Source organism: Oryctolagus cuniculus, chromosome 10, assembly GCF_051225735.1.
Source record: "Oryctolagus cuniculus isolate XC-2025 breed Fujian yellow rabbit chromosome 10, ASM5122573v1, whole genome shotgun sequence".
Lineage (NCBI taxonomy): Eukaryota > Metazoa > Chordata > Mammalia > Lagomorpha > Leporidae > Oryctolagus > Oryctolagus cuniculus.
The window spans coordinates 96,299,057-96,320,897 of record NC_142876.1 but is presented as its reverse complement, the minus strand read 5'-3'; the positions used below and the strand labels follow the sequence as shown (position 1 = coordinate 96,320,897).

The following is a 21,841-nucleotide window of genomic DNA, read 5'->3' as shown; positions in this document are numbered from 1 at the left end:
ACAAAATTAAATATGATGCTTGGAAAAGATCTGGCAAGAAATTGGGTGCTCCGTGTGGCTGGTGCTGCTATTATGTCTCTGTCCAAATAATTAATGCAATCCAGTCTAGTTATCATGGTTCACTGCAGAATGAATGAAGAATGGTACAGGCCAGGGTGTACTGTTCATGGTAATCCCTTGCTCCTGCAACTGCATTTGTCTGTCCCATAATTAATTCTTTATGTGACTTTTGGAAATTTTCTTTCCTTTTCCATGTCCCTATTTCCTATCTGTAAAATAAGGGCACTGAACTATATCTGGGTAGCAACTGGGCTTAATCTCATGTGTCAGCTCCATTTGATCAATAGTGAGTACCTGTGAAACAGATTTAAAAGGATACTGAGGCTTTGTCTGGGCTCAGCAGACAGGGTTGCCACGATCTGTTAGCAACGTCTGCAGTACATGAGGAAGCTGGTGGCAGCTGTTCTGAAACTTGCCAGGCCTAGGGTGGATGCTGTTCAAGGCCCGTCCCTGCTCCCAGATACCTGATTCTTTGGGTCTTGTCGATGAGCCGGTGTGGCTGACTTCCAAATGAATGCTCAGTGTCACTGCAGTGAGAGGTCAGTGTGGACGGTTCAGCCGAGAATCTAAAAGGGGAGTGGTAGGTAATGAAATCGGTTCTCTTAATGAGACAGGAGTGTCTTTGAGACCTCACTGCAAGTTGAATGTAAAAAAATACAGCATTTTAATGTCGAGGGCAAGCAGGATGACGCCCTGCAGTTGTGTGTGTAAACCACAGACAGCTCCACAATGCTGTGTGGGCTCAGGGTATCACTTTCTGGTAGGTTTCCATCAGTAGCGTTGAACAGTGGGTACAATGATCGGTAACTGGCAGCAATAATTTCCTGATCCTTGGAGGTTTCTAGCAGTTGCTTTAATTAGATGAATGTGCTGTGGGTAGCTTATTTGACAAATTGATTTAGCCACGTCCTTTGATATTGAGGATCTAAGATGATCGTGTCTTGTTTCAGGGATATTTGGTTAACTTGAGTAATGAGATTTAATTTTTACGAACCTTCCAGAAGAAAGTTGTGTGTGAATCAGTTTTTAGTCTTCCATTATTGTAAGGAAAATTAGAACACTCTGTTGTCCACTGGCATTCTATAATCTGAAACACAAGACTCTTGCTGCAAGGGTCCAGGGTATTGCCTTAATTGTAAAAGCTTCCAGATACGAATTTGATGCTAGACCTTCTTTATGCAAAATCGCCACGGTCTTGTACACTTTCATACCCTCTCTCTCTGCCTCACTGCAGATACCAACTGTATGGGAATTTGTGATCTCTCAGAGATTGCCCGTCTTTGCCCCCATTATGTTACACTGAACACGATGAAAAGTCTCTGTTTTAGATGCTTTCTCCAGAAATAAGCAACACTAGGATGATTTTTGGCCACTACATGCCCTCAGCATGGCTCTGTGACAGAGGGACATTTTTACAGGGGAATCTCTGAATATCGTGGCAGAAAACAAACAGCTGAAAATAATCTGTGAGGCGTTTGCAAATTACCCCTCATGAGCTGTCGTGGTTGTGAAAGATAATTTGTGGTTCTTGCAGAATAGCCGGCAAATTGAGTCTTTCATCTGCAATGTTTTTTGCACTTACAACATTTCATTTCTTATATTAACAAATGATAACTCTGTGTTTGTTAATCTAAACAATTTGATTTATACTTTTTCTGCACCGAGAAACTGTTGACGTTTGAGGAGAAGTAATTATTTTCATTGCCAGTTGCTGTTTGTGGTGACTGTAGGCAAAAGTTAGAAATCTGAATACATGCATGCATCATTTTAATCATTTTCCTCAAAACCTACCTATCAAGTTGGAAGTGTGGTCACCGGGCTTATTATCCATACTTAGGAATCTTCCAGGGTATGGCTGTATACGTGCAAGGATGTTGGTCAGGTTCAGGGTTTCCTGCCATGTGCTGGAAGCTGTCTCGTGTCACAGAGGGCAGGGGAAGGGTTGACCTGCAGGGTCACCAACCTGTGGCATGGCACAGTGCATTTTGCAGTCTTCAATTACTGCAGTAGGAAGCATGCATTTTTGGCCTCGGGACTTCCCAGCTCACATAACACCTGTTCAAGCATCTCACAGGGTGGGTGCCAGGATTACATGAAGAATGCTTGTGAAAATACCTCGCACCACACCTGGTGGGGGGGCATTGCAAGCTCTGGGAACATTGGTGACGTTGGGACTATGTATAAAAAGGTCTTCTCAGTTTCTTTTCTCCTATTGCTTTCTTGGACAAGGATTCAGTCCAAAGCAATGGAAAGAAAGGGGTTCTGTTGTTTGTTTTTTCACTTGCAACAAATTTACTAACGTCTGAAGAGCAGGATACTCCATCTTGCCCGCTGAAGCATCCGGCGTGTCAGAAAAGGGGGGGGGGGTGTGGCGGGGCCTGGGACAAAGCCAGTGAAGCAGGATGTTTTCCCTGGGGTCCTTTTTTGAGCTATTCTTAATGTATCCAGGTTTATTTGAACATTTAGCAACATGCCTCACCATCCAAGTTGGAACTTTTTCCCCTTGAAAAATCCCCTAGCACAATTGTTACTCCAAAAAGATGGCACGGCTTTTGCCTTTGGGCATGTGGGGCCTGTGTTTGTTAGGCAGTACTGTAGGCAGGTGTACATTGCCTCTGTGTTGATTACAGAGGCATCGATGTGAGTTGTGCACCAGAGGGTGTGGCAGGCTCCACTGGTTCCCAGTGGCCTCCTTATACTTGGGTATGGCCTGGACTGCATGTGTGAACCTTCCATTCACATCCCAGTTAGGCACTGGACTCTTAGTTAGTATCCAGACCCATTTTCATGTGGCCTTAAGGAATGAGTGTAGAGCCAGTTCTCTGAATGGCAAATGTTTTTTATCCTTTGAACCAATTCCAATTGATTAGTTCTGGTTGCCTACAGTGCTGTCTTAAGAAGGCATCTGTGGTACATGGGGACTCAGCAAAGAGGAGTGCTGGGATTGATTAGTGATGTCTGTCATGGCCTGGGGAGGGAAGCAGCTGGCCCTGTATTTGCCATTCTCTGCTTTTACCCTGTCCCTAACTTCTCTGTGCTTTCCTTTTGAGTAAAATTACTTCGGTACAAACAAGTGACTGAAATCAGTATGAGCTGAGGCTTCATGAGAGAGAACAGGTAGATTCCACTTTAAGAAGACCTAGCACAGAAAATGCAAATTTACAAAATGTATAAATCTGGAGCCAATTATTTCCATTACAGAAAGATTCCATGAAAGTTTCCTTTAAATAGCGAGCTCCCCTACTGCATTAAAATGATGATTCAATTTACAAAAATTCACTTTGCATGCAACTCCTCAGGACCATGTCTGTGGAGGAAGGCAAGCCACACCTGATTTTTTTAAAACATGGCTTAAATAATGTTCAGGATGGCTGCTGCCACATATCTTGAGTCTCTTGGTAATTCCCTCTCTCTTCTGACTTCCTTCTTACTTCCTACCCCAGAGTGTTGAGTAGGCAATCTGGGTGGTGGTCAGCAGCTGTCGGCTTCCTCCCCAACACGGCTGCATTTCATTAGTGGGTAAGCACTGTTGTTTACGTGTGGGTGTGGTTGCACAGGTCCATACACTCTGTGCTGTGTGTGTGTAGACAGAGCTACACAAAAGGCCTTTGCTCACTCGCAACCTGAATTTGTCCCTGCTATGAAAGCTCTCTGGGAGGATATGCCCTTAATTCCCCGCGCTCTGCGTGTTTGTTTATATGCTATTCACCTTTGCATCAGGAAACTTCCCCAGATCCTGGGCCTGAGACCCATTATGCAGACGTGGAACCATCCTCTTCCTCTACAGCCTAGAAAGCCCCAAATGGTTTTCTGATTTAGAAAATTAAATATAAGCTGACTCTTGTGGCAAACTCTGAAATTCCCAACCGACAGACACTCCCATTAAATATGTAACATACACAGCATCTGAAAGTATCACTGATCTAGCATGAACTTGAATTATACAGGCATTTGGTGCCCCTTGGGTAGGATCACCAGTCTCTTCCCAGGCGCTCAAAATCGGGCAGTTTTCCAATGGACTGTAAACCTCCCAGGAATGCCAACCAGCATGTGCATTTTAATTTTTTTCTTGTTCTGTAAAAGCAACTTAATCCAGGGAAGAGTACCTGAGAGAGAGATTTTTCCTTTCCCTGTACATGGCCTTCCCCCACATAGAATCATTGTGATAACTCCTCAGGCAGAGTGCAAATGTCATCTCTATTCTGTCTCTGGTGTTTAACAAACCACACCATCAATTTCTTCCCAGAAATATATTTTTATGGACACATTTTTTTTTTTGGAAAAAGCAAAATGAGGCAGTGACAATGAACCCAGGAGCCCTGTTTAGACACTTTCTCCTGGCCTATGTGGTCACCATCAGTGCTATGTGGGATGGATGCTGTCAAGCAGGTGAGCTGTCAAACAGCTCTTTCCCTGCCGTCTTCCCAGGCTCATTGGATTGAGCCGCGGACTTCCCGTGATACTGAGCAGTAATAGCCGCGTAGGTGCAGCCGTAGACAGCAGCCGCCAGCATCATGAGACACACGATGCCACACACAACCCCCGTGATCACGATGGTGGCGATGGCGTGACGCAGGTTGGCCGGCCTTGGCTTGGGTTTGAGCTCACACTCAGAGCTGTGGATCTCGGTGGGCGTCAGGGCCACCCCGTGGGCAGAGCCAGGCTGCTGGGCCTGTGAGGACACAGGATCAGGAGAAGGCGGCGGGCATGGCCGGTACAGCTCATGAGGGATCGTAAGGAGTTTCTCTCCTTTCCAGGGGTCGGGTGACCCACAAACGATGCCATCTGTTGTTCCTCCTTGAGAAGACAAAAGCAAGGGATGACAACAGAGCCTCAATGCAACTGAGTTCCAGAATCCTCAGCCTGCAAAAACTTAGGCAGATGGAATTTATAAAGTACCTTTTCCCCCGACTTGAGTCAAAGAATTTAACAACCATATTTTATGATTTTAGGATTTCTAAATTGGCTAAATGCTGAAAATGCCACACACTAAATTGGCAATTACTTCTGACCAAGAATTCATTAGAAGCCAAGTTACCTTTAGGTCGTAGAAATGCGGAGGGGGAACAATGCAGAAGCTGGGGGCCAACACCAAGGGTTCTGTTGCCCACAGCGTTCCTGCCGCTCCCTCCCCTAATGAGCCCCACCAGACAAGAAATCTTTTGTACCAGATTCCCCTTGGAAACCTAAGGCAAACACAAAACAAATGTCCATTGTTGTGATGTTATGTGTTAATTACAAAGACCTTGTGTGTCTGCCGACACTGTTCGGTGATGGGGAGACTGCAATGATGCTGGGAGTATTTTGTGTTTCTGAGGACTTGACGATACTGTGTACTGAGCTCACGGGATTAAGTGTAATTATCGTGTCTCCTCAGGCCTCAAAACATTTACTACTTTGCGTACTGAATTTCCAGCGAGTTAATAAACCCAGTTTCCATTCTCTGAAGGCAGCTGACTTCCTCAGGTGTGCAGACTGCTATTGTTTAGCAGCTATTTGGGTGGGTAATTCTTTTCTGAAAAAGAGCACTGGTCTAACCTAGCTCACTTTGGCCAATAGACTTGCTATTTGACCTTGGAAAATGTCGGACAAAATTTTCTGCAAAGAAAACATCCCATCTGTACCTCTCTTGAGAGTGTACAAGGCACTGTTAACTAAATCCTCACACTCTGCTCAAATGGATGATTCTTGTCCAGACTCACAGAGGTCATGAGTGAATGAATCAATACCCAAATTCAATCCCTTCTTTCCCACTATACCCACTGATTCTCTCTGCTCCTGCCTCCTCTCTGGGGGTTCCTGAAGGCAGAGCAACCCCATAAGGCCCTCTGGGCAGGACTCCTCCATGACCTGTGCCTTAATTCTCCCAGGATAGCTTTGAAGACTAGCACTCCTCTTAGCAAAGTTAGATTACAGATTCTGAGTGTCCATGTAGGTGAATTATCAAATTATGCAAGAAAGACGCATATGGAGGTCATTCCTTCAATATTACAAGCACCTGCTATGGCACAGTCCTTCAGAGATTGGAGAATGGTTTTACATCCATTCTATCTAACCCTTAGAAGACAAGTACAAGGGAAATTCCATGGCCCAGACACACTGGGGGTAGTGGCAGTGGGAAAATTCAACCCCACCCTGCTTGCTTCCGCTGTTTAAAACTGAATCACCCACCAGCAGTCTCTTGGGCCCCTCCAGGCTTCTTCTATTCTTCCCACCTCTAAAGCAAAAAGGTCAAAGAGGACTCTCCCACCCTCTTTCCCAAGCCACTGATTTTTATTGAAGGCAGAGTTACAGGGCAACTGCTCCCAGATGAGCCCAAGGTGCCAGTGAACTGTGCTGGGATTAAGGATGCTTGCCTCATGAACCATTTCATTCCCCTGCACCTGGCCATCAGAGCCTCTGCCAGGGAATTTGTTATAAGGCAACAGCCAGAGACAGAATGAGGCACAGGGCTTTAAGAAGTAGTGAGGCTATTTAATCCAAGATTCCAGCAGGGGAAGACAGCCACTTTTCATGGGATGGGCAGTTCCATCAACTATAAGCTGATTTATAGTTGGACTCGGATGGTTTACCCAGTCATTCCAGCATTAAGTACCTTTCTCCAGCACAAAGCTTTCTGTTAATGTTAGAGTGGGATCCATAGCCTCAGACCCATAGCCAAGGAAATACACAGATTGGGGCTTTGAGCATGTCTGGAAGGCAGGGACTCTGACTGCCCAAGGCCCTGTGGCCCCAGCCAGGATTCACCTCCTACTCCGCTAACACCATCTCCTGAGCCATAACCCCAGCTGCAGGGCTCTGCTGCCTTTGGGATTCATGTGGGCTGGCAGTATGGGAAACCCCAGCTTGCCAAGTGCTTAGTGTCCTCCCTCCCTCCCCCCCGTGACCACTAGGAGCTCTTAATCTCTGCTTGGAAGAAACTGGATTGGAATCTTGAGTGTGCACATTACTTAGTTGTGCACCCCTGAGAAAGTTCCTTAACCATACTCATGCCTCTGCTTGCTTTTCTGGAAAGTGGGAGGGGAGGGTAAAATGGAATTCACTTCCCAAAACTGCTCTGAGGACTTAGATAAAGCATGTCAAGTATTGAGTACAATACCTAGCCCAGAATAAACATTTAATAACGTTAGCTATGAACATGAAGATGATTCATTTGCCTATGAATAGAGACGAAGGGGTAATCAGTATAAAATCTACGAGCGTGTTTAAATTGGAGATGTGATTATATATTCACCAAAGCACATTTTTGCCTTTAGGGCCACAACAAGACTAAATTTTCCCACTCTTTGTGGTCACTTTGGGGCTGCATGATTGAGTTCCTGCCCGTGGAACCAATGAATGCCACAAAACTTCCAGTGTAAACCCACATGCTCTTTAGTCCCCTCTGGTGGTGACCTTAGAAGCCACGTGATGCAGCCGGCAGTGTCAGGGACTAGGAGGGGCTTAGGATCCTGAGTGATGGCAGGGAACACAGGCCCTGCTCCCAATTCTCCAGGACTCTGACTTGAGTGATGAGCAGATCTCTATTGGAGCCTGTCCACCAATACCTTTAGTGTTTGCTTTTGTCTGTGTGTCTTCTTTTAAAGAGGTCTTCATTAACATGTTCTCTTATTTTACCTGCCATCATCTCGTGATTAGCATCTATGTGGGTTGATGTCAGTTATTTTGGGACATCCAGGTCTTGCTACCCAAATCAGTTTCACCTTCCTTTGAAGTCAGGCCCTTCTCAGTGCTGGCACAGCTCTGCCATGAGGGCATGTTGAGCTGCATCCTGGACTCTCAGAACTGGAAGGGCCCCAGGAACCCCGAGACTTAATGTTGTCTGTTTTCATCTGGTGACATTGAGCACAGATGAAGGGAATTAAACTTGCCCAGGAACCACTAGCAAGTTTGTGGCAGTGCAAGGAAGATTTCTTCCTAGTCCCTGTTGCTTCTGGTATCCAAGGCCTGGAAGCTATTATTATTTTAATCTTCTTTTGTGGAAACTCTCTCTGTATGCTTATGATTCAACCCAGAGCACAGTAGCTCAAGCCACTTCATCTCCAGATGCAAACCGTTTTATTGGCAGTGTTCTATAAGAAAGATATCACCATGTTATATGGCTCCTGTTGTAGGTTAGCAAAGACATTGGCTGACTGGTGATCAGCCCTCCCATACCCAACTGCATCCAAAGGGCCAACCAAATGCAGATTGAACATGTGCAGACTCTTGTTATTCACTAAACAACATGACAACTATTTATATAGCACTTGTGTCAGGTAGTATAAGTAATCCAATAGTGATTTAAAGTTTACAGGAAGGTGTATGTAGGTTGTATGGAAATTCAGCAACGTTTCATATAATGGACTTGAATATCCACAGATTTTGGTATCACAGGTGAGGGTGGGGTGTCCTAGATCCAATTCCTCAAGGATACCAAGGTGAGAAGATTTCTTAATTCAATTCAATATTACATCATTTAGCCCATGCTGTACACGAACTCTACAGCCATCCAGATTCTGTGACTCCATAACTCACCTCTTCCTGAGCAGCAGGCTGAAATATAGAGGGTCTGGTCAGGAGCTCCCCTTGGGGATATCATGGGCACCTCACATTGGCCATGTCCCCAACTGAACTCAGGCTGACTCCTCCCCACCACCCACACTCAGTCTCCCACTCCCCAGTCTGCTCCTTTACAGCTAGTGGCATCCCCATTTATCTGGTTACCCCTGCAGGACAAAATAAGATCAAATTTCCCAGAATCACCTTCCTTTCTTTATCGCCCACTCCAAACCATTAACAATTTCTTTAATTTTTAATTCTTAGAATATATTGAATGTCAGAGGGAGACAGAGATCTCCCAACCACTAGTTCAGTCCTCAGATGCCCAACATAATGATCTGGGCCAGGCCAAAGCAGGAAGCGGGGAACTTCATCCGCGTCTCCCACCTGGGTGGTAGGGACCCAGCTGCTTGAACCATCCCTGCCTCCCAGAGTGCTCATTAGCAGGAAGCTGGAATTGGAAGCTGAGCCAGGACTCGAATCCCAGCACTCTGATGGGATGCTGGGTCCCCAAGTACCTTCTTAACCACTGCACTAAACATCTGCCCCCTCATTAGCAATTTCTATCAGTTGAATATTATAACCATCTCCCAAAGGTAGTTGCTTGTCACCACCCTGATTCTAGCCATCATTGGCTGACAGAAATCACCTCCTCCCTTGCCTCTGTGGTCCATCTGCAGCCTTTTTCTACCCCCATAGCAGTCACCAGAGTGACCTCTGAAATTGTAATCAGATCCTAGTGTTCCCCTGCCTACAGCTCTACAAGAGCGTCTCTTGAGAAAGTGCAGACACCTGCGCCTGCCCCGCACCTTCCTGCCGACCAGCACTCTCTCACTGCCTTCCCCTGTCCTACCCCCTCTGCTCCCTGCTTTGCTCTCTCAGCCAATCCAAGCCTCCTGCATCAGTGGCTTTTGGCCTTGCTGACCCTTCCTCTGGCTATCTCCTGGCTCTTCCTCCTCCTTGTCTGGGTCTGCTCAGTCATGTCACCCCTTGGAGAGGCTGTCACAATCCATCATTCTCTCCTCCACCCTCACCCCACCTTGTCTTTTAGCACAAACTGCCACTAGAGCATGAATCTTTATTCTGTCTCTGGCACCAGAATGTGAACTTACCATGGGGGTAAGGATTCTCTTGTTCACTGCCCTTTTTTCAGTGTGGGGCACATAAAGGCTCTCTACATGGCAGTGAATGAATGATGCTGAGAGAGAGGAGGGGAGAAGCACCATGAGGCAGGGGAAAGAGTGTAGGGCCAAGACCCCAAAGCTATGCATTTGTTCTCCTCTTTGCTACTGCTCTGTGATCTTGGGCAAGAACCTCTCTGTCCCTCTGTTTCCTGTTGATAACAAGGGTCGGCAAACTTTTATCTAAGGGGCTAGCTAGTAAATATTTGTAAATATTGCCATAGTCTCGGTCACAGCTACTCAACTCTGTACAGTATGAGCAGCCATTCATCATGTAATGAATAGGCATGGCTGTGTTCCAATAAAACTTTATTTACAGGTGCAGAAATTAGGCTGGATTTGACTATTGTGCTCTAGTTTCCTAACTTCTGAATAATTTCCAGAGCCTCTCCTCTTTGATAACCCAGGATCTCTTGCTTTGCTTTTAGCATTTGGTTAAATAAATGGTAGCTTTAGAGAGAGGTTCCGTTGCACCTGATTTTAGCAACAGTGGTATTTGCCAAAGCAGAAGGGGTAATGGTAGGGAAGACTTATAGCTGTCAAATGTCTAGGAGCAGAAAAATAGCCCAAGGAATGATAGCCATGTCCCCAGCTCGATCAGACTTGGAAGTCAGAGTTTGGTGATAGTCAGAGGTTGAGCACTTTCTCGGGTGACAGTTGGCCTTCCTCCTTCCTAAATAACTTTCATGCTGTGGTAGTCACCAAGTGGACAGTTACCTCCATGCCTCCTATTAGTAGATGAATTTAAACACCTGTAATGGCTCACTTGCCTCTTTTCCTGTACCATGAAATGAGATTCAATGCGAAAACACTGAAATCAGCCCCCTGCACACTCCTCCACAATTCTCCTAATGCAGAGAACAGATGAAGTTCATCCTAGGCTGCTAACACACAGAAGGAGGTTTCCAAATAGACACGACTGACCTTTATAGATAAATTTCTCCAGCCATAGCTTAAGCCCAAGCAGGCTGCAATTGCATTTCCAGAGGTTGTCCTTGAGATACAAAAGCTTCACACGGGGCATGGACTCCAGGAGTGCTCGATCAAGATGCTGAAGCCGGTTTTGTCGAACTGCAAATGTGGTTAAGTTCTCCCAAGTTTCAGCCAAGGATGTGGGAAGGTGGCTTATGTAGTTTGACGACAAATCGAGCTCCCTCAGCTGTGGAAGGGAATGGCTAAGTGTGCTGTCCAGGGAAAGCAGGGAGTTATGGGTTAGGTTTAAAACCTCCAAGTGCTGAAGTCCATGGAAAGCTCCAGGGGCCAGATTTGAAAGAGAATTGTTGGCCAAGTTTAAGGTCATGAGCTGGGGCACTGACCTAAATGCAAAAGCAGGAAGTTGGTGTATCTGGTTATCTTGTAAATGCAGCGTTAGAGTCTGAGGAGGCAAATCAGAAGGGACTTCTGCCAGACGCTGTTGGCTGCAGTCTACAAAACGTGATGAGTGACAGTGGCACTTCTCCGGGCAGCCACATGCCCCTGGGAGCAGGCAAACCAGGCTCAAAAGCAGGAACAGCTCACCTAGGACAGACAGACAGCAAGTGGCATTAGAACTAGTGCTCAAGGAGTGGGTCAGTATTTTTCTCCCCTTTGAATCCACAGGTAATGTGACACTTGAGATAGACGACACCTTCTGTACTCTGGAAGACATTGTAGCTTTCACCTTCTTCATTGGAGTTGGGCCAGACTGAGGCCACTCCTAGGATCAGTCACTCTTACACACTGTGTGTGGACTCTTGTTGGAAGCATGGGAAGAGATTGTTTCCCAGTGCCTCAGTAATCAGAAGACGGAAGCCTCAGAAAATTACATAGACAGGTAGAAAAAGTCTTGGGTGGGGAGGGGCTTATGCCCTTTGTAGGGTGCAGATTTATTTTGGTCCAGATATGACAAAATGATAGAGGGCTTTAGATATTCTGAAGAATGCTTCAGAGCAGTGCTGTCCAGTAGAACATTCTGGAAAGATGGAAAGTTCTATATATATGGTCCACCAGGGAGTCACTGGCCACATGTGGCTGCTGAGCTCCTGACATGGTACTGAATTTTCGTTTGTCCTTAACTTTAGAAAGTTTAAATGGCCACATGTGGCTGGCGGTCACCGTATTGGATAGGGCAGGTCTGCAGCTTGTTTACATCTGCAGGTGTAATTCCATAAATGATCATCTCTGATCCCTGTCTATGCATGAGGTTTTAAAAATACAGAAAACCATTAGGAAGCATATGTGAAACACCCCCATTCCTAGAACAGTTCTGTTAGTTGCTTGTGGATTATAACACTTCCTGCGTCATTTTTCTTTTCACTCAGAGAGGTGACACAAGAGAAAGGCAATGGAGTACCCTCTGATTAGTGCCCGTGTCCTGCTTCCCTCCATGAATCCCTCTCCAGATATGTTGAAAATAACTGTTAATGGGCCAGCACCGTGGCTCACTTGGTTAATCCTCTGCCTGCGGCGCTGGCATCCCATATGGGTGCTGGGTTCTAGTCCTGGTTGTGCCTCTTCCAGTACAGCTCTCTGCTGTGGGCCGGGAAGGCAGTGGAGGATGGCCCAGGTACTTGGGTCCTGCACCCACAAGGGAGACCAGGAGGAGGTAACTGGCTCCTGGCTTCAGATCAGTGTAGCGCCGGCCGTAGTGGCCATTTGGGGAGTGAACCAACGGAAGGAAGACCTTTCTCTTTGTCTCTCTCTCTCACTGTCTATAACTCTACCTGTCAAACAAAGAAAAGAAAAGAAAAGAAAAGAAAAGAAAAGAAAAGAAAAGAAAAGAAAAGAAAAGAAAAAAAAAGAACTGTTAAGAACAATAGCAGTGGCCGGCACCGCAGCTCCTCCACCTGTGGCACTGGCACTCCGGGTTCTAGTCCTGGTCGGGGTGCCAGATTCTGTCCCGGTTGCTCCTCTTCCAGTCCAGCTCTCTGCTGTGGCCTGGGAGGGCAGTGGAGGATAGCCAAAGTGCTTGGGCCCTGCGCCCCATGGGAGACCAGGAGGAGGTAACTGGCTCCTGGCTTCAGATCAGTGTAGCGCCGGCCGTAGTGGCCATTTGGGGAGTGAACCAACGGAAGGAAGACCTTTCTCTTTGTCTCTCTCTCTCACTGTCTATAACTCTACCTGTCAAACAAAGAAAAGAAAAGAAAAGAAAAGAACTGTTAAGAACAATAGCAGTGGCCGGCACCGCAGCTCCTCCACCTGTGGCACTGGCACTCCGGGTTCTAGTCCTGGTCGGGGTGCCAGATTCTGTCCCGGTTGCTCCTCTTCCAGTCCAGCTCTCTGCTGTGGCCTGGGAGGGCAGTGGAGGATAGCCAAAGTGCTTGGGCCCTGCGCCCCATGGGAGACCAGGAGGAAGTACCTGGCTCGTGGCTTTGGATCGGCGCAGCACGCCGGCCGTAGCGGCCATTTTGGGGGTGAACCAACGGAAGGAAGACCTTTCTCTTTGTTTCTTTCTCTCACTGTCTAACTCTGCCTGTCAAAAAAAATAAATAAATAAAAAATAAAAAGGCACGTGAATATCACCATCATTGCTTCTCATTCTGCAGCTTGTTTTATCCACTCAACATTAATCTATCTGCATGGATACAGAGAAAGTGAATGCATGTCTTTTAGCTGCTACAGCGTATTCCACAGTGAGGCCATGTTCAAGCTGGTGTTTATCCAGCCCTTCCCCCAGGAACATTTGGACTGAGCAGGTTTTTCTTCCTCTCAAGCCCTGCTGTACAGTGCTGTGGGCTATGCAGAGGCCTGCTAGAGGGGCTTTCCACTCAGCCCTTGTGGAGCTCCGAGGGGATGGTGAGTGGTGAGTTCATATGTTCTAGATGCTGCTAGAGTGTTCTCCAAGGTGACAATGTCATTCCCTCCTGTTTTCCTAAGACTTGGATTTCAAAAGGTGGCAAACATCTGTCAAGGGCATTGTGTTAATTGGTAGAGGAATTCATAAGGCCACAGAATAACATTCAGATCTCAACAGTTACCTACTGTATTGAAACCTCTTACAAGGGGGGGGGGGAGAGAAAGAGAGAGAAAGAATTGTAGAGGTTGGTTGTTGAGAGAGAGAGAGAGAATTGTAGAAGTTGGTTGTTGAGAGACAGAGAATTGTAGAGGTTGGTTGTTTATGGCCTTCACTAGGGCAGATCTTGGGAGAGCCTTCTGAAGGAGATTCTGCTCAGTTTAATTGAGTTCAAGGGATGCGGAATGCCAGTCCTCCCATTTTGAAAATATCAAAGAGTATACCCCTGTTTTCCTCTTTGTCATTTTGCAGATGATCTAAATGGCTTGTGTGAAAGCTAAAATGTCCTCCTATCCGAAGTGAACCAATACCCGTCCCTACACCTGAGGGCCTTGTAGGACATCAGTTCTTAGACCAGAGAACACGCCTTGCCCAGAACCCAGTCATATTCACGAAAGGCTTGTCTTTCTGAGATCAGAGTCCGTTTGCTCCTTCTCTCTTTGGCTCCACCCCTACCCCAAAGGAAATAAGAATTTCAATGCCACGCAACATGTTGTCTATGAAATGGCCCATGACACCCAGATGACGTACACACATCACGACTGCATACCTCATCTCAGCCCCTTCCTGTGCACCCAGCGAGGCACAGACACCAATCTCTCCAGAGAGCTTCTTTGTTTAAACATCTGTCCAATCTTTTTGGGAAAAATCACCCAACAATAGACTTCCCGTGGGCGCCTGTGTGCAGGGGCCCATCCCTGTCTCAAGGCACTCCTATCCTGACTCACCTTTCATGGCTGAGTCTCCACAGATGTCCCCACTGATCACGGAGCCCGCCCTGATTAATCTGCCGATCAGCAAACACAGGACATGGCAAAGTCAGAGTCCGTCTTTCATTCGCGTTTTCTGAATCCTCGCGCTTTTCTTCAATGCACCGAACAGTTGTCTCTTTCAGGAGACTGCTTATTTAAGCAGCCCTTCCCTTGTCTCCATCTGGCCGGGCTGGTTTTCCATAAGAGGATCTTTAAATAGTGCCCCGTCTTCTTTCTTCAAGTCTTGGCCTCCCCAAAATCATCCCTGCCTTTCCCATTGAGACGACGAACCACATAAAGGGTGTTTGTCAAAGCTCGGGGAACAGCTGTAGCATTCAAACATGACCCCGATGGCTCAGGCTTTTTGATTATTTAATCTGCTTGAAGTCCGGGGCACCAAAATAAAACAGCCTTCTTAATCCGGTCGTGGCTCCTGAATTCTGTTGACTTATTAACCATGCTGTGTCAACCCTCCTCAGGCTGGGGGGCGCTCGGCTCGAATCCCTGGTCCAGGGGTCTGGCCACAGAGCCAGCAGAGTGTGTAATATGAGGACAAATTGGACTGCTGGAGGCTGACACGGTTTGCACAGTGCACTGCTTTGGTCATCTAAGGCTTATTCAGCCAACATCCGTGGGGATTAGCTGTGTTGACAGGGTCTGGATGCCCTGCAATTCATAGCCATGGTTTCCTTTAGTGGACACTGCAACCTCTCCTCCCCGGTGCCACAAATACTTCTCAGCTGCTGGCTCCCCATGCCCCCTCCCCCCACCCGGTTGAAGTGACCTTTCGGTGAGCGTGACTTTGGAAATGCTTCTCCATCTCTCATCGTTTCCCTGATGCCGAGGCCCTGGCCTGTCCCTCATTTTTCACATCTAAAACAATGGAGCTGCCCGCAGTGAGCCTCGGGCGGCGATGAACTGTGACTGTTCTCCAGCTGAAGCTGTTGGGAACTTTCCCACCAGGGACTGGAACTGCTTCTTTGAATGTGCGAATCCCCTGCTACTGGCAGAGCTGGGGGCCCACTGGCCGAAGCTGCCCTCGTACAACCAGCCAAGATGCTCCGCATACCTGCTGCAGCCAGCAGCAGAAGGTGGCTCCCTTGCTTGGAGGCAGTGTGAAGTGCAAATCATGGAGCAGTTGCGTGTGGGCGGTGGGTTGACATGGGCCTGGCTTGGCATTTTGGCTGCAGCACCACCACCAGCTCTGTGTATCTGAACAAGCCATCTGCTGACCCAGAACCTCAACTCTAATGAGGGGATAACAGTAGCCCCTACTTCACAAAATTGTGCCAAAGACTAAATAAAGCAAGAGATCATGGCCCAGAGTATCTTGATAAATGTTCACAGTCACCCCCTGGGAATGGCGTCCAGGACTTCTGTGCCGCTGGCATTTGAAGGGCAATCTCAGCTTTATATCAGGAGAGAGACCCTGCAAATCAGTAGTACGAGAGAGGGGGGGCCCTTATGGAAGAAGCTGAAAATTCGGATTTTGTTAATTCTCAACAGCCTGTCCTTTGGCCACGGCCATTTCCACCACACTGAACCCACTGTATTCATCCTGCCCTTTCCCCAAAGGGTGCTTTCCTCAGCCTACCCTCTTTTATCCTCCTCTCCACCATTTTTAAAAAAATTTATTTATTTGAAAGTCGGAGTTACACAGAGAGAGGAGAGGCAGAGAGAAAGAGAGAGAGGTCTTCCATCCGCTGGTTCACTCCCCAACTGGCAGAAATGGCTGGAGCTGTGTCCATCTGAAGCCAGGAGCCAGGAGCTTCTTCTGGGTCTCCCCATCTGCCACCCATCTCCAGATCCCAGCTCCCACCACCCTGCCAGACACACCCACTATCTGGCTCCTTATCTAAAAACGAAGGGGTTGAGCAAGATGCCCTTCAGGGCCCTCTTTTATGGCCAAAATTGTGTCATTTTGAACAGAAAGTATGAGTAGGCATGAAAGGGACTGTACTTACCAACTTCAGGGGAACTTGGATAGAGAATTTGAGTATGGAGCTGTTTTAACTGTGTCCTGCGGGACCCAGCGATGGTCCAAGTCTCTTGAACTCAGAAAAGATAATCTATGGACTCCATAGTTGAATGCAGGAGGCCAGGACACCTGCAGGGAGCCACCTGCAGGCGGTCAGGGACACCTCCAGTGATAGCCAGGCGGTGTGCCTAAATGAGGCATCCCACGTGCACTGTTTAAACCCTAAAGCAAATCGTAGGCTCTCTGAGCCCCGGCTTCCTATGTGTCTGTCGATAGTACTTCCCAGGGATAAGGAGAATGAAGCATTGTTTGTTAACATGCATGGCACCGATCTGATACAGCCTATGTTCAAAAATGGAATCTGCTACGAGGGGTGTGTGCTCAGGCTCTACAGTGTCTGCGCTGGCTGCTCCTGCCTCTAATTCCAGCACACGGGGGAGCCACCGAGAACCTCCACAGTGGATGGGACCCTGGGAACAGCTGGGCACCGCCCCACAGGTTCTTTGGCTCCATTTTGCTCCTGCTGACTCTAACCAGTGATTAAAGATGGGGCCGCACATGCGAACACTGGAGGGCTCCCGGGCACGTTGAAGGGCTTTGGCTGCAGAGGCTGATTGATTTATTCCATCTGACCTCAGGCGCCAGAACAAAGGGAGGGTGTGTGATCTGCATGCTAATACCTGCGCAGTGCCTCCTCTCCCGTGCTCTCTCCCTGGGGGAGCCAGAACCCAGAGGTGGTAACTCAGCTGTGTGTGCAACGGAGCAGCCCAGGAGAGACACTGAGTGTCAGCCCAGGCCGAAGCCTTTCCTTCAGGGGAGGCCAACCCTGGGAGGGGCTCCTGGCGCCCCGACCTGCATGCGAAGCAGTTACGCCTTGGGAGCAGTGCTGTGGTTGGCATCTCACAGAGATTTCACCAAGTTCGTAAGCTTTTAAGACGTACACTTTTACCCACTTTAAGACAGAATGTTTTCTCATGTAAACTGGTCTACTTAACATTTAATCTCCCTTCAAAAAATATTGACAGTAATTATTAACTCTTAGATCAATGATGTCTTGAAATCTTGCATCTAATGGCTCTTTCTCTCGGGCAATGTTAATACAACTATGTGCAAAGAATGAGTGAGTGCTGGGAAGATATTCCTAACTATTAGGTGGGACAAAGTGGTTTGAAGATTATTATGTATTGAATCATTCCTTGTATGTGAAGAAAGCTATAGGTAGAGGGATTAACCCTACACAGGTACATTGGTTTAGCTTAGGTTCAGAGACAGGGAAGAAACGTTACTAACCTATTAGGGCTGATTATGTGGCGGAGGGGCCAGATGATAATGTAGGAAGAAGGAGGGACAGTGAACATTCACTATTTACACTTCTGCATATTCCGCTTGCTGCAGCAAACATGTATTATGCCTGTAATTACACACCCACGAGGGAGAAGAGCCGACTTCTGTTCCGTGGCAAGTCGAAGTACCTTTCATTTACTAGAATATTTGAGACAGCTTATCCTCCAGTGACTAGCTGAGTTGTATGTGTAAATATAGCAGGTCTGAGCCCGCCTCTCCTCCCTGCAAGAGGATTGGCCACATAGGTAGCATCTGTTCTTTTCTGCCCTGCGGTCCCAGCAAGTGAAAAAACCTGAGAATGCATTGGGCATTTCCCCCAGGATTCAGGACAGCTTCAGCAGAATCATGTCAGAGTTCTCCCACATCCCTGTCAGTGGGCTCCCCATCAAAAGCATGCACTACGGTGACCCAATGCCAGGGGAAGGCAGCCAGGCCCAGGGACAGCTGCAGCCCAGGACATTTGGGGGTGTGGGGCAGGAAGAGGCCCTGGGCACTGCAAATCCACACCGAAACTTCATGTGGTTATGGAGAAAAGTTGGCAGAGGCGCTGGATGACTGTGAGGATATTTCCCCAGGAACAGCGGATGACCAGATGGCGCCCAGGTGTAAGGTTTATGCAGAGCTATTTTCAGGATTTCAGTATTGTTTCCCCCTCTTCTCTCTGCCTTCCCCCTCCCACCCCCGCCACCACCACCTTGGACTTCTCCTTTTGAACTTCGCATCCTGTAAGATGTAAAGCAAGGGAGCTAGGAATGGGTGACAATACTGCCAGTTGTCTGTTCAGTGTGCTGGGTGTCCCAAAGGATCTGAATTCTTTCACATCACGCTAGCTGCTGTAACAAACCCGCAATGTCAGTGGCTAAAACACAGCAGCTCTTGTCACTGTCTAGTGCAGGTTGTCAGGGGGCCAGACTCCAGGCAGTCTCGTTCAGAGTCCCAGGCTGTGCTGGCCTCTGGGCTTCCAGAAACTTCTCTGTTGGCTGGCCGATGCGGGGGAGGCAAGGACTAGACCTAAAGCGGTACTTGGCATACCTGTTTGCATTCCATCGGCCTGAATGAAATCACCAGAACAGACCTACGGGCAGAGGAGGCTGAGAAGTGTGGTTCAGTCGGGTGCTTTGGAAGAAGAGGTCGGTCACCAAGCTGTTGCAGATCACTAGTGGTCTCCACGTCTGCATCTTATCTACAGGTGACAGACAACTCCCCAGTCTCTAAGCTTCAGATGTCCTCTTACTTCTTCCCATAGTCTCTACAATACCCAGGTAGTAGGCTCATTAAATCCATGCTGAATGAAGGACAGAGGGCCCCAGAGCCCCATCGTTACTTTTGTTATAGATGAGGAAACAGAGGCCTTGAGAAGTAACTTGCCCCACATCTCCAGCACGTGTGGGTGCCCACGAGAGATACGATAATCAGAAACCTGGGAGCCAGCGCTGTGGCACAGCGGGTTCCACTGCCATCTGCAACTTCAGCATCCCCTATCAGCACCAGTTCAAGGCCTGTCTGCTCTGCTTTTGATCCAGCTCTGTCTAATGTGCCTAAGTCAGCAGCAGATGGCCCAAGTACTTGGGTCCCTGCCACCCACGTGGGAGACCATGATGGAGTTCCTGTCTCCTGGCTTCAGCCTGGCCCAGCCCCGGCTGTTGCAGCCATCTGGGAAATGAACCAGCAGATAGAAGATCACTCTATCTCTTGCTTCCTCTCACTGTAACTCTGCCTTTCAAACAAATAAAGAAATCTTTAAAAGAAGATTTTTAAAAATGAGGAAATCTATAGCTTTATTCACTTAAGGCCTTAAGGTCATTTCAATTTTTTTTTTTTTACTTATTTGAAAGGGAGACAGAGACAGAGAGAGATCTTCATCCACGAATTGACTCCTCAAATGCCTGCCACAGCTGGGGCCAGGTCAGGCCAAAGCCAGGAGTTCAGAATCCAATTTGGCCTCCTGTGTGAATGTCAGGGACCCAACTCCTTTAGCCATCCCCTACTGCCTCTCAAGGTGTGCATGAGCAGGGAACTTCCCAGTTTATAGTGTGCTACAGAGCAGCCATCGTTTATTACATCAGGATGTATATGGATCTCCTCGGCACCTGAACCTGTTAGCCACAAGGAGACCATGCGATTTGGCTTAGGCAAGGTGGGACTTCCCTAGCACTGTCCTCTGCTGTCACACTGGGCAACTTGAGGTGGCAGCAGAGGCAGCCCTGGCTGCATTTGGTGGAGGTGGAGGAAGGGGGCATTGTTTTTGCACTGTCAGAGCTAGAGAAAATGCAGACTTTCCATTGCTATGTCTTCCTAACCTTGGCCTCCCAGCACTTTTCCTGTACACAAGATGTATATGAAAGATAAAGATGCATTTCAGATAAGTCTGATTAAAGGTAATTAGTGAGCTCATTGTGGCTGGTGGAGTAAACATAGACAGATGCTGGTTGACATAAAGCTCGTGGAAGAAACAAAGGGATCAAGACACATGGCAGCCTAGGAAGCCTGGCCAAGGCCTCTCAGTGACAGGTTGTTTCACTTAGACCTTCTGATTGGCTACTTTTGTCCCTGCCCCAGGAATATAAATTGGAATCAAATTCATGCTCGTGTTTGATTGTTTACTCATGTTACACATAAAATGAATGTTTTGTACAGTTCATCTTGGTGAATTTTTATTGGCTTTTGTACTTTTATTATAACCTGATAGTCCCGTTTCTATGATGGATTACAATGTGTGTTTCATGTTTTTAAGTTATAGCTTTGTGTTTGTATATTATGATGCAATAATGAGCCTTTTTTTTCTCTGGAAGTGTTGCTCTACATTAGCTTTTTGATGACATAGCTTGCAAATGTCCTAGGAAACACAATTTTCTCAAACAAAACTTGCATGGGAACTCACCAGTTGTTTGTCCAGAAGTTTAGGAGTCTGTTTTGTCATTCTGGCTTTTCTGTTCTGTCATTTCATTTTAGAACAGTGTCCCTGTTAAAAACATGAAATCTGGAATCAAACCATCCAGGCTCCATGCTGCCTCCAATTTGGACTGGATGTGTGGGCTTGAACGAGTTATCTGATCTCTCTGATCTTCAATCTCATCAGTTGTAAAAGGAACATGACTTGCAGATTTGTGGAGAGAGCTACTTTTTTTTAAATGTAAGAATCTTAGAAAAACATCTTAGCACATAGCACATTAGCCAGTACCTTCTCTATGATTTTACCTATATGTTATTAAGTACACACAGATACCATGTTGACTTGCAGTAATTGGAATAAAAGCAAGTAAATGTTTGCTTGTGTGGCAAAGCTCACCATCTTTTCAGATCATAAAACACGCATGAATATTTGCCCAGAATCAGTTGCAGGCTCAGTGAACTCCTCTCATATCTCTGCTTATTATCGAACTCGCTCCACATTTACAGGAAACTTGGTTGTTGTATCATGAGTCATGAGGCGCCAACCTTCATGGGGGGTGATTGTTAGCCAAATGAATGTCCTGTCTTGTCTTTGATGCAGCCTGTGTTCGAGTTTGTAATGGGTGACTTCCCATTCTGACGCACTAGCACTGGTATGTTCTTATCCTTTCTTGTAATTCAGGAATCCCTTATCAGGCCTCCTACTATGTGCTTGGCCTGCTGTTTTCCTAAGGCCTCCTTGATGATGTCTCCTCCACTCAGCACTGGGTGGATGGGTGGGAGGCCCTTTTCCCATCCTCGAGTGTTTGGAGAAAGCGTGGAAGCGTGGAGTCATCTCCCCAGGGCTGTGTAGCTTCCATCGTAAAGCCTGACTATCAAAGTTTGGAGGCTGATAGGAGTGGAAGCGTTTGTGTTCAACAAGCAAGCTCCTTCATTTGTTGTCACTGTCTCATTTGTTATTCTGATGAGGGCCAAGGAGAAAATAAACTCATGTACTTGCTGCTACAGCTGATGATTTGAAGTCTCTTTCCGTGGCCTCAAGTTGCTCCTACCACAAAGACATAATGCAGTTGGGCGTGCTGAGCCCTAGGAGGGTTTGCTA

At 47.2% G+C, this 21,841-nt stretch overlaps 2 protein-coding genes across 5 annotated transcripts in view; one reads left to right on the top strand and one right to left on the bottom strand.

The window, feature by feature from the left end:
• The window catches only part of CACNA2D3 (calcium voltage-gated channel auxiliary subunit alpha2delta 3), an 875,732-nt gene that overhangs the window by 729,010 nt on the left and 124,881 nt on the right, over positions 1 to 21,841 (top strand). The window lies entirely within an intron of this gene.
• Positions 4,296 to 16,687, bottom strand: LRTM1 (leucine rich repeat transmembrane protein 1). 2 transcript variants are annotated; one of them, XM_089305524.1, is made up of 3 exons: positions 16,490 to 16,687; positions 10,707 to 11,300; positions 4,296 to 4,857 (listed from the first exon to the last, which is right to left on the bottom strand). In XM_089305524.1, exons 2-3 carry the CDS (start codon positions 11,080 to 11,082, stop codon positions 4,442 to 4,444), a joined length of 792 nt encoding a protein of 263 aa, XP_089161650.1. In that variant the 5' UTR covers positions 11,083 to 11,300; positions 16,490 to 16,687; the 3' UTR covers positions 4,296 to 4,441. The 2 variants fall into 2 exon arrangements, with proteins under 2 accessions (XP_089161650.1, XP_008259033.3); XM_008260811.5 differs by lacking the exon at positions 16,490 to 16,687 and adding an exon at positions 14,502 to 15,292.